Source organism: Mustela erminea, chromosome 3 (assembly GCF_009829155.1).
Source record: "Mustela erminea isolate mMusErm1 chromosome 3, mMusErm1.Pri, whole genome shotgun sequence".
Classification (NCBI taxonomy): Eukaryota; Metazoa; Chordata; class Mammalia; order Carnivora; family Mustelidae; genus Mustela; species Mustela erminea.
Window position 1 is genome coordinate 60,205,872 of NC_045616.1, and position 12,614 is coordinate 60,218,485.

Sequence of the window (12,614 nt, forward strand, 5' to 3'; positions counted from 1 at the left end):
TCATACTACTGAAATGATAGGCCAACACCACGAGGTTGCTGTTGCTGTACACAAATGGAAGAAAGGTATGGGGTGCTTGGGTGGCACAGTCACTTACATGACCAACTCTTGGTTTCAGTTCAGGTCATAATCTCAGGGTTGTGAAATCGAGCCCTGTGTCAGGCTCCACGCTCACTGCTGAAGACTCTCTCTCCTTCTCCTTCTGCCCCTGCCCCCACTCATTCTTCCTCTCAAATGATAAATCTTTAATACCTACACTAATGAATGGGAGAAAGGTAGTCCTGTAATCACACATTAATTTAAAAAAAATATTTTATTTGTTATTGTTTATTTGAGAGAAGAGAGGGGGTGGAGAATCTGGAGTATACCCTGCCAAGCGCAGAGATGGACGTGGAGCTTGATCTTTCAATCCTGAAATCATGACCTGAGAGAAAATCAAGAGTCAGACACTTTAACCAACCTACTCACCCAGGAACCCCTAAAGTAACTGTCTTTTTTTGATTTTGTTCAAATTCAAGTTTGTTAACAAATAGTGTATTATCATTTTTAGGGTAGAATTGTGGTTCATCAGTTGCATATAATATTCAGTGCTCATAACAACAAGTGTCCTCCTTATTGTCCATCACCCCATTAACCCATCCCCCCAAAATTACATTTTCTAAATTATAAAGGAAAAATTAAGGTTTTTTCTCATTATCTTCCAATAGGAGTATATATATAGCTGTTTAAAAAAAATGAAAAACAATCAATTGATCATACTTTTATTACCTGTTTAAAAGTTCGAAGTCTATCCAGTGTTCTCTGTCTCTCCTGGCTAACCCAAGCACTTTTTCTTTCTTCTTCATCATGTAATTTTTCTCTCTTCTGATAAAAAATTAATAGTAATTTCATTATGACATGTCCTGTTCATTTTTATTATTAACGGGGGGAGGGATACCTCTCAATGAGTAAAAAAGTAAAATGGGTAACTCAAAGAATGATTCATTCATTAAATAAAGTGTTTCATGGAATGAAACTACCAATTTTTAACAGAAATCATAGTTTTAAAATTCACAGTGATATGCTGACAAAACAATACCATTTCTTTTTTTGCATTTACCCACAATTAAAGATGTTTACTCTGAAAAGTAAAATCAAATCTTCTCTAGACCAAAAAATGTTCCATTTTGCGTTTCTGGCTTAGACAATTTAAGTATAAAATACTTGTAGCTGCTCTATTCTGCAAAATCAAATAGTTACCTTAAAAATAAAAATAAATAAGATCAGCAACCACCTGGCCAATAACTTAGATACCAATATAACCAGCAATTAGGAAAAAAAGTATTTCTTGAATTATACATGAATCATTTGGTTTAATATCACACCTTGAAGCTGGGAGTTATCTGCAGAGAAATTTAGAAGTTTCCCTATGTTAACGCTAACTGGTAGTAACTGTGGAAAACAGTTTGTATGGTATATGGAGACTCCTCAAAAAATTAAAAACAGCATTACCTTATGATCCAGTAATTTCACTACTAGGTGTTTACCTAAAGATTATGGAAACACTAATTGGGAAATATATATGCACCCCTATGTTTACTGCAGCATTATTTACCACAGCCAAATTATGGAAGCAGCCCAAGTGCCCATCCATGGAGAAATGAATAAAGAAGCTTTGGCATATATAAAACAGAATATTGCTCAGCCATAAAAATAATCAAAACGTGCCATGTGCAACAACATGGATGGACCTAGGGAGTATAATGCTAAGTTAAGTAAGCCAGAGAAAGACAAATACCATATGATTTCACTCACATGTGGAAATTAAGAAACAAATGAGCAAAGGAAAAAAGAGAGAGAGACAAACCAAGGAACAAATTCATAACTATAGAGAACAAACAGATTGTTGCCAGAGTGGATGTGGGTGGGAGGAATGGGTAAAAGAAGTGATGGGAATCAACAATAAACTTATCATGATATGTACTGAGTAATGTAAAGAATTGTTAAACGATCACACTGTACACCTCAAACAAACAGAATACTGTTGTTTACGATACTGAAATTAAAAAAAAAAAATTCCTTATGTTGCTGAATCACCTAAAGGTTATCTAATTAAATCTGATTTTCACAGAACAAGTATTAAATGAAAAGGCATTTTAAGCTTTGCAAATAGGCTATGACTTTATTTCCTGCTTTGTTTTAAAAACTTGGAGATACCTCCTATAAGATCAGTTAATTCCATGTGAAGAGGACAGTGGTCTCCAGTGTGTCACTAACTTGTCTTACTTCCATTTGTCCTTTTCAAAGTCAATCTTCAATTATTCCCTTACTCTATTACGTCTTTTCTTTCCCACCACCAGCTTTTTCCTGAACCATTTCTACTGACAGTTACTGCTTCATTTGTCTTGGATGATTACACTGAAATCCAAAGGGTGACTTCAATCTTCAGGCTGAAAGTGAAAGGGTTTCAGAAATCATCACCTACAATCATCACCTGGTAGTTACTAGACTTCCACAACCAACAAGAACTCATAATACTTATGAGTATCTGAACAGAAAAATCAAGTCTCATGGAGGATGGGTGGAAGGAGGGGAGACCTCAGGCCTCACACTGCAACATTCAAAGCTATAAGAAAGTGTAACAGTCTCTATACAATTTTAATAGAGAGAAAATATGACAGTATGACCTAGACAAACTGTCTCTTAGGAAACAAGCACCCCCAAAACATGCCAGAACACAGAATATATGGTAACCATGAAACCTTCCTGAAATGGCACCTCAACGAAACCTAACTCTAAGATGAAATAAACTCAGGAAGAGGAGTTGTGATAATCTATTTTAGTGGTTTTTTCTTCATAATTTTTTTCTGTATTGCTTTAATCTTTCATAAAATCACATGTCTTTTTATAAACACAGTAAGGTTTTTAAAAATGTAAGAATGGTTGAGAAGCATCTTTGCAAGCCACTAATTTTAAAATTGCTTATAATAAGAATTTTTAAAGAAGCAGTTAAAAAAAAAAAAAAGGAGTTTAGAATATGCTTTTTTAAAATCAAAATCGAGGGGCGCCTGAATGACTCAGTGGGTTAAGGCCTCTGCCTTCGGCTTAGGTCGTGATCCCAGGGTGCTGGGATCGAGCCTCGCATCGGGCTCTCTGCTCACCAGGGAGCCTGCTCCCCCCCACCCCCCGCCTGCCTCTCTGACTACTTGTGATCTCTGTCAAATAAATGAATAAAATCTTAAAAAAAAAATCAAAATTTATACACATATCAAGATACTCAATTATTCAGGAAGAAACTCACCTTGCTTATAGATAAGACAAAATTAGAAAATATTAAGACAAGGAAACTTTTTAAGATCAGAAAATAAAGAAGGATAGCATGTTAAAATACCATCTAAGAGAGTAATATGTTAGGGGGAAAGCAGCTGAAGATAAAGAAATTCTATTCTTCCATCAGACACTTGTCAATTACCTGTCAGCCAGGCCCTATATTAAGCCCTAGAAAAGCAGCAGGGATGTGTAAGTGGTGGTGACAAAGAACAGGCATGTTAAATAGACCCAGAGGTTTAGTTGTCAAGTACCAAGGGAGAAATGGACCCTGCTGGAGGTAGAGGTGGTAAAAAAGAGAAAACTCCCAGAAGAGAGCACAGGCAGCTCTTGGACAACAGCCTTAGCAACTTTTTTTTTAGATAGGTCTCCTCAGGCAAAGGAAACAAAAGCAAAAATCAAATACTGGGACTATACCAATATAAAAAACTTTGGCACAGTGAAGGAAACCATCAATAGAATGAAAAGGCAACCTACTGAATGGAAGATACCTGCAAATGATATGTCCGGTAAGGAGTTAAAATCCAAAACATATAAAGAACTTCTACAACTCAATACCAAAGAAAATCATCATCATCATCATCACCATCATCATCATCATCATCATCATGTTTTTAAGTAATAATACTTACTGCTAAAAATGGGATTTTTTCCAAAGATATGCAAATGGCCAAAAGACTAATGAAAAAACACTCAACATCACTACTCATTGGGGAAATGCAAATCAAAACTACAATGACATATCACCTTACACCTGTCAGAACGGCTAGAACAAAAAAGACAAGAGATAACAATTGTTGGACGCCTGGGTGGCTCAGTTGGTTAAGGGGCTGCCTTCAGCTCAGGTCATAATCCCAGGGTCCTGGGATCAAGTCCCACATCGGGCTCCTTGCTCGGCAGGGAGCCGGCTTCTCCCTCTGCCTCTGCCTGCCTCTCTGTCTGCCTGTGCTCGCTCGTTCTCTCTCCCTCTGTCTCTGACAAATAAATAAATAAAATCTTTAAAAAAAAAAAAGAAATAACAAGTGTTGGTGAGGATGGTGAGGATATGGACAAAAGGAAGCCTTGTGCACTGTTGGTGGGAGGGTAAAGTAGTGCAGCCACTGTAGACAACAGTATGAAGGTTCCTCAAAGAAACTAAAAATATAAATATCCTGAGGCGCCTGGGTGACTCAGATGGTTAAGCATCAGCCTTTGGCTCAGGTCATGATGTCCAGGTCCTGGGATCGAGCCCCATGTTTGGCTCCCTATTCAGCAGGAAGCCTGCTTCTCCCTCTCCCCCTGCCTGCCTCTCCGCCTGCTTGTGCTCTCTCTGTCTCTCTCATATAATGAATAAAAAATTAAAAAAATATATGTATATATCTCCTATGATACAGTAATTCCACTTATGGGTATTTATCCAAAGACTATGATAACAGTAATTAAAAAAGATATATGCACCCCCATGTTTGTTACAGCATTATTCACAATAGCCAAAATATGTAAGTGACCAAAGTGTCCATCGAAAGATGAGTAGATGAAGATGGATATGTACAACTGAATATTACTCAGCCATAAAAAGAATGATTATTTTGCCATCTGCAACAACATGGATGGACCTAGGGGTTATTATGCTAAATGAAGTAAGTCAGACAAATACTGTATGACTTCACTTATATGTGGCATTTAAAAAAACCAAAATGAACGAGCAAACAAAAAAGGCATAAACAGAGCCATCAGCAACAAAGAACAAACTTGTGGTTTCCAGAGGGGAGGGAGGTGGGCAGGTGGGAAAAGGGCGTGGAGGGCAATGAAGGTACCGGCTTCCAGTTACAGAATGACTAACTCATGGGGATAAAAGGTACAGCACAGGGAATATAGTCAGTGGTACTGTGACAGTGCTGTGTGGTGACGGGGGTACTGTACTTGTGGAAAGGACAGCATGATATATGGAACTGTCCTATCAGTATGTTGTATACCCCAAACTAACGTAACTACACTTCAATTTTAAAATATCCTCTGTTAGAAAAAAGAAACCTATTATGAACACCAAACTACCTAAGTGAGTACACCTTAACTGTTCAACACAACAAGGGACTGTAATTATGTGATGCCACAGAGATTTCAGCAATGGCAATCATACTGCAAAAGGAATATTATCAACTCAATATGCTACATCTTAAATTTACACAATGTTACATCTCAATTAAAAAAAAAAACCTGCCAGGGCGCCTGGGTTGCTCAGTGGGTTAAGCCTCTGCCTTCGGCTCAGGTCATGATCTCAGGGTCCTGGGATGGAGCCCCACTTTGCGTTCTCTACTCAGCGGGGAGCCTGCTTCCCCCCCACCCCCCCGCCTGCCTCTCTGCTTACTTGTGATCTCTCTCTGTCAAATAAATAAATAAAATCTTTTTTTTTTTTTAAAAGATTTTATTTATTTATTTGACAGAGAGAGAGATCACAAATAGGCAGAGAGACAGACAGAGAGAGAGATGAGGAGAAGCAGGCTCCCTGCTGAGCAGAGAGCCCAATGCGGGACTCGATCCCAGGCCCCTAGGATCATGACCTGAGCCGAAGGCAGAGGCTTAACCCACTGAGCCACCCAGGCGCCCCTAAATAAATAAAATCTTTTAAAAAAAACCCAAAATTGCCAAGAAATGGTTTTTAAAAAAACATTGTAACCAAAATAATCTTAAAACTTCTGATCAGTTTTCATAAACTACAGCTTAAATTATTCTGCATGTACTTTCTTGAAGTGAAACCCGTCAATTAAGAGAGTGTGGTTAATAAAACAAGAATGCACTTTTTAATGGGAAAACTGACTTGTTTCCCCACCACCATTTCCTTCTCTTACTCAATCTGTCTCTCAGCTTTAAAAAAGAGTAAGTAGCTTTACACTTTCTTTATTCTGTTTCAGAGAGTTTACTATCAAATATTAAAATAAACTTCCGGGGCGCCTGGGTGGTTCAGTTGGTTAAGCGACCGCCTTCAGCTCAGGTCATGATCCCGAGTCCAGGGATGGAGTCCCTCATCAGGCTCCCAGCTCCATGGGGAGTCTGCTTCTCTGACTTTCGCCCTTCTTATGTTCTCTCTCATTCTCTCTCCCTCAAATAAATAAATAAAATAAAATAAACTTCCTTAGTCTTAAATATTTAATTTGCAAGGATTTCCAGAAGAAATTTTTGAGACACTAACGTTAACATCTAGGAATGTGCATTTTAAACCACCCAAGTGGTTTAAGTAAAGGTGGCTTAAAACCAACTTTGAAAAACAATGATTTATTTTCATGTAAGCCAACTTGCCATTTACTACAGTTATGCATGTTAAAGATAAGGAGATGGCTAGTGGGCTCATTCTCCCACACTTAGCATTCCGCCCAAAGCTTATATTAGGCAGAAATTACAAGGCAGATGACATCTATTTTGAGATCCCCTCAAGTATCAGTTTTCTCATTTTTACTCTTCTTTGCCCTAAGAAACTCTTGAAGAAAGGATTTAATACTCATTCTAAAAAAATAATTAGGGGCACTTGAGTGGCTCTGTTAACAGTGTCTGCTAGGAGTACTGGGCTTCCTGCTCTATGGTGAACCTGCTTCTCCCATTTCCTCTGCCTGCTGCACCCCTTGACTGTGCTGTCAAATAAACAAAAATCTTAAAAAAAATTAGTTACTACATCTACCAAAGTAGTGGCATTTCACCAAAGCCAAAATCTTCATAAAATAAGTAACAATGTCTAAGCAAGGATCTCAACAGCAATCTGAGAGCACAGGTGCAGATGCTGATAGAAGGAATTCTTTTTTTTTTTTTTTAAACGATTTTATTCATTTATTTGACAGAGAGAGAGAGAGAGAGAGAGAGAACACAAGCAGGGGGAGTTGGAGAGGGAGAAGCAGGATCCCCATTGAGCAGGAAGCCGGATGGAGATGCTGAAGGACTGTGCCATCCATGCACTCCTGATAAGAGGAATTTTATTTGCCTGTTCCGCTGGCCCATTATCTACCCTTTACAAGGCAGCTTCTGATCTATGAAAAGCACAATGCAAAATAAAAATGCAAGAATTAATTTTGCTATTTCTAGCTTCATGGAGAATGATGAATCTTACAGTTTAGTTTGGCTACTTTTACATGTTTAAAATCAAGAGTAAGGGGCAACTTTAACATATGCCAAAATGAGCTTAAGAGATTAATGCAGACAAATTTAAGCCATCTGGCCTTTAGGGTGACAAAAATTACATGAGCATATATAGTGACATGGTCCTGTCAGCATTTCCACTATTTAATGAAATTTAGAATCAGTGGTTGAGGAATCTATGACACGTATGTCTGAAAAGACTGAGAGGATAATACAATGCAGACATGAGGTATAGCAATGCTGGGAGTAGATTTCTAATGCAATTTTTAAAAAGTGACCTAATGAGCTCAGTAAATGATAAAAAGAGAGTAAGTTCCTCAACTTCATAAGGAACATCTACTGAAATCCTATAGCTAAGCATGGTAGTTAATGGCTAAGAAACTAGAAGCTTTCTTGTTAAGATCAGGAAAAGACAGAATGCCCCCTCTCACCATTCCTTCTCAGTTCGCATCATACTGAAGTTGTAACTAATGGAAAAAGAGGAATAAGTAAAATGTGTATAGATTGGGATATAAGAAAAAAACCTGTTTTCATTTGCAGATGACAAGAGTGTTCCTGTAGAAAACCTGAAAGAACCAACAGAAAAAGAAAACTGGAAGTAATGAATGGATTATAGCTTGGCTGCAAGGTTGACATATAAAAGTCAAATGTTTTCTAATGTACCAGCAATGAACATATCAAGTTTAATATTAAAAACTATTTACATTACCACCCCAGAAAAGAAAGATTTAGGAACAAATCTAATAAAATATGTATAAGCTCTATATGAGGCCAACTATAAAATTAATATATTAAATAAAAAGGATCGAAGTAAATGGAGAGCTAATTCCCTGTTTATAGATAGGAAAACACAGTATCAAGGTGCTCCAAAGGTGCTCCATTACTCCAAAATTTAACCTATAAACATGATGTAATCCTAGTCAAAATCTCATTTGCATACTTTGTGGTTACTGACTAGCTTTGGAGAGGCAAAAGACCTAGATAAAAATAATAGAACTGATCTTTAACAAAAGAGCCAAGACAATCCAAAGGAGAAATGACAGGTTTTTTTTTTTTCCTTAAAGAAATGGTGTTGGAACAACTAGACATTCACATTTAAAAAGAAGTTTAGCTACAGACCCTAAACCCTTCACATACATTAACTCAACACAGATCACAAACTTAAATGCCAAATAAACTATAAAGCTCCCAAAATATAACACAGGAGAAAATATAGATGACCTTGGGTTTGAAGAGAACTTTTTAGAAACAGCACCAAAAGTACAACTCATGAAAGAAAGAAGTGGTGAGCTGGACTTCAGTAACATTGAAATTAAAAATATTCTGTTCTGCAAGAGATGCTGACAAGAGAATGAAAAGACAAGCCGCAAATTTGAAGATATTTGCAAAAACCCTATCTAATAAAGGACTGTTCTCTAGAATAAAGAATTCTTAAAACTCTATAAAAAGAAAACAAAAAACCCAATTAAAAAACCAGCAAAAGACCTGTACATAACCTCAGCAAAGAAGGTATAAAGATGACAGGAAAGCATTATGAAAGGATGCTCATTATCATACACCACCAGGGAAATGCAAACACTCATCAGATACCACCACATTCCTAATTAGAATGGCTAAAATACCAACGCTGTTAGGAATGTGGAGCAATAGAAACTTATTCATTGCTTGTAGCAATGCAAAATGCTACAGCCACTCTGGTAAACAATTCACAGTATCATACAAAATTAAGTCAGTTCTTACCTTATGATCCAGCAATCGTGCGCCTTGGTATTTACCCAAGATATGAAAACTTATGTGCACACAAAAACCTGTATGAATGTTTACAGCAACTTTATTCATAAGTGCCAAAACTTGGGCGCAACCAACATGTCTCGTTAGGTAAATCAGAAAATAAACTGTGGTACATCCAGCACTTTTTAAAAAGAAATAAACTATCAAGCCATGAAAATGCATGGAGAGAAAGAAATAAAGAAAATAAATGGAGGAATCTTAAATGCATATTACTAAGTTATGTCAATCTGAAAAGGCTACATATTGTATGAGTCCAATTAGATATTCTAGAAACGGCAAAACTGTGGAGAGAGTAAAAAGATCAATGGTTGCCGGGAATGTAAGAGAGGTTGGGATGAATACATAGAACATAGGACATTCTCAGGGTGGTGAAAATGTTCTATATGACATTACAATGGTGGATTCATGCCACTATATATTTGTCAAAACCAACAGAACACACAGTACCAAGAATGAACTTACACTATGTACTTTGGGTGATAACGATGTATCAGTGTTGATTCACTGAATGTAACAAAGGTACTACACTCTTTGGCTGGAAGGAGAAGCTCTGCATGTATGGAAATATATGGGAACTGTCTACATCATGTACTTAATTTGTCTAAAACTGTTCTAAGTAATAATATATGTATGTATATGCATACATATTAAACTACATACATTCCTATATACAGATATATGTAATTAATGCTAACATCTAGTTACTCACATTTTCTTATTCTCTATAAATCTTATTCACTTTGAGATATGTAAATATCAAAGTTTTCTTCTAAGTCTCCATAAGTTCAAACTTACTAGTTGTACTGTGTGATGGGTTCTATATTCATCTTCACTCCGAAGGCGCTGTTGGAACTTTTCATTGTGTTTTGCAATACAAATTTCCTATAAATACATAAAATATGTTTTAATATAAGTGAAACCTGGAAGACTTGGAAAACCACACCAGAGTTTATTTTATTGGGTTTAATTTTTAATCTTAACATGCACCTACATGGCAAAGCACCAAGTAGGCCATGTCTTTTCTCATCTGGAGTACTGAAGCAGCAGAAACCAAATCAGTAGGAACTGAAAAAACTACTAACTTCTCTAAAGATTCTAAGTCTTATTATACTCTTCAAACTGGTCTGAGTTTACAGACTCTTGGCTGAAAGTACATACAACTCGTGGCTCAAAGTTTGTATTCTAAACTCTTATGGGTTAAAGAACATGATTTTGCCTGGAGTGTTTAAATAGTATTATGAAGTCTGTACCTTATGGTCAGAGACTGAGTGAAAAGACCTTAAAGATAAAAAGTCAGAATGACAAAGAAAATATAGGAATGCTTATTCTAATCACATGAAAATAAAAACATAAGTGTAAACTAGGAAACACATGCCTCTTTACAAAATAATGCACTACCAACTGGCAACATTTAATGATACCATGCTATGTCTTCATTTTCCCTCAGTATTCCTAGAGAAGACCTCCAGGTAAAAAGATGGCCATTGGTTTCCAACACTCTCAAAACTATACCAAAAGATCACTCTTCTAACTGATAAAGTGATACAATGAATGGCCTTTTAAGCCAGTAAACTACATTGTAAAGCAACTGTACTGTCTTTTCCACTAACACTGGGTTGACTCTACTACCTAACAAGTACAGATCCTGAAATTAAATTCTTCAGGGCAGTCTCCAGAGGAATAACAAAGGTAGTATTATGTAAGTAACATGCTACAGTGATACAACGACTCAGGTTTCGAAATCACACAGACCTAAGACAGAATCCTACCTTTGTACCATAACTAGCTGCTTTTCCCTGGGTGATTTATTTAACTACCAGGAGCCTTAGTTCCCTTGATTACAAAATGAGAATAAAGGTCCCAAGTCCTTTATTTTTCAGATTTAGAAAGGTGGGATGTTGTATACACACTACCCAGTAACTCCAGCAGGATCTGAAATAGCACCTTATAAGAAATACTAACATTGCACAGTGAAATATATGAACAGTCAAAGTAAGTGGAGATGGACAACCTCCTCTCAGCTCAGCTCCGGGTTTGTCACCAACTATGAGAATGCTTTTGATTTCTAGAGCTTTCTTGACTTAGGCAAAAGATTATTCTCATTTGACTAGGCGTATCATTAAAGAAGATAAAAAAGCATAAAGAATAATGTTGTTTCTATTCTTCTTAAAAAGCACAATCACAAAGTATAGACTTCAAGTCCTCACGACCTGGCCAGACACCCAGTCTTTGTTTTTTCAAGAGGAGAGGCAGGACACGATTTACATACAGTCAGAACTACCCTTGGGTATGGAATTCTATTGAGGATATTAGATAAACCAAGCACCCTGTGACTGTGGGCATGCTGACACAGAGAAAAGGATTACAACAATGTTACATGGAGAGGTGGGTTTTTATCTTTTGTATGATACAGTTGATCTCATTATCTTTTTTTTTTTTTTTTAGGATATAGTGTTTCTAGTTTCCTCTCTTTCCAGCCATCTTTTGTCATTACTTCTTCCCCCTGCAGACCTACCACTCCAGGTGACAGGCTTGGAGGGATGGGGATAAGGATGGTAGGGACAAGACCACTGAGAGCCCCTGACTCCATGTGAGGGGATGGGTTGCAGCAGAGATGAGGCTGCAGGTTCTTGGGGGGTAACCTCCCCTACCTCAGATTTAGATTAATATATATAATTCCTTCAAGATTGAGGTCAGAACCAAGATTTCACTAAAGAACAGCACTGGCCTCCTTAATAATGAGCCAGGAATTGCATTACATGGGCTCCTACAGTCATGCCATTCAGCAGAGTCATGTTCAGGGTGCCATATGTAAACAGGACATCATCACTGGCTGTTCTAATGTGATTAACAGGGCTGCTCTCGGAAAACCAAAAATGTTAATATAATGATCTGAGTGTTGCGAAGAGGTAACTCTCACTTAGTTTTAAAACATGCAACTATTAGTGACAAACCAGGTTAGAATTATCAGATATGGGTCAAGGATTAAGTAATGCCTAAAAGCAAGATTTACAATTAAGGCTGTCTATTCAATAAATACCTATTATATACCTTTTTATTTCTGAGGTAGGCTTTCTTGGCTGACACCCGACCACGTCTTGCTTCCAGCTGGCGTGCTTTCTGCTGAAGTTTCTGTAGCTCTTCTCTCTGTAAGTGCATAGACGCTGCCATCTCTTCCTTCTCCAGCATGGCCTCCATGCTTTCGTAAGTGTCATAGTAAACCACTTCATCTCTCTTTTCTATAACAAAACAGCAACAAGGGGTAGTGGCTAAGAGCATAGGCTATGGAGCCAGAGAGAACAATGTTCTTATCCACTTATTGGCTCTGTAACCTCAGGCAATCCTTTTTTGTTGTTGTTGTTGTTGTTCATTAAGACTCAGTTTGATCCTAGTATATCTATTTTTTCTTTTAG

General features: G+C 37.3%; 1 protein-coding gene across 1 annotated transcript in view; it reads right to left on the reverse strand.

The window, feature by feature from the left end:
* Positions 1 to 12,614, reverse strand: part of JMY (junction mediating and regulatory protein, p53 cofactor) — a 104,094-nt gene that overhangs the window by 13,549 nt on the left and 77,931 nt on the right. Inside the window, exons 6-8 of the mRNA XM_032335881.1 lie at positions 12,253 to 12,440; positions 9,997 to 10,083; positions 769 to 864 (exon numbers count right to left, since the gene is read on the reverse strand). Coding sequence (XP_032191772.1) covers positions 769 to 864; positions 9,997 to 10,083; positions 12,253 to 12,440 — 371 coding nt within the window. The remainder of the gene's footprint in view (positions 1 to 768; positions 865 to 9,996; positions 10,084 to 12,252; positions 12,441 to 12,614) is intronic.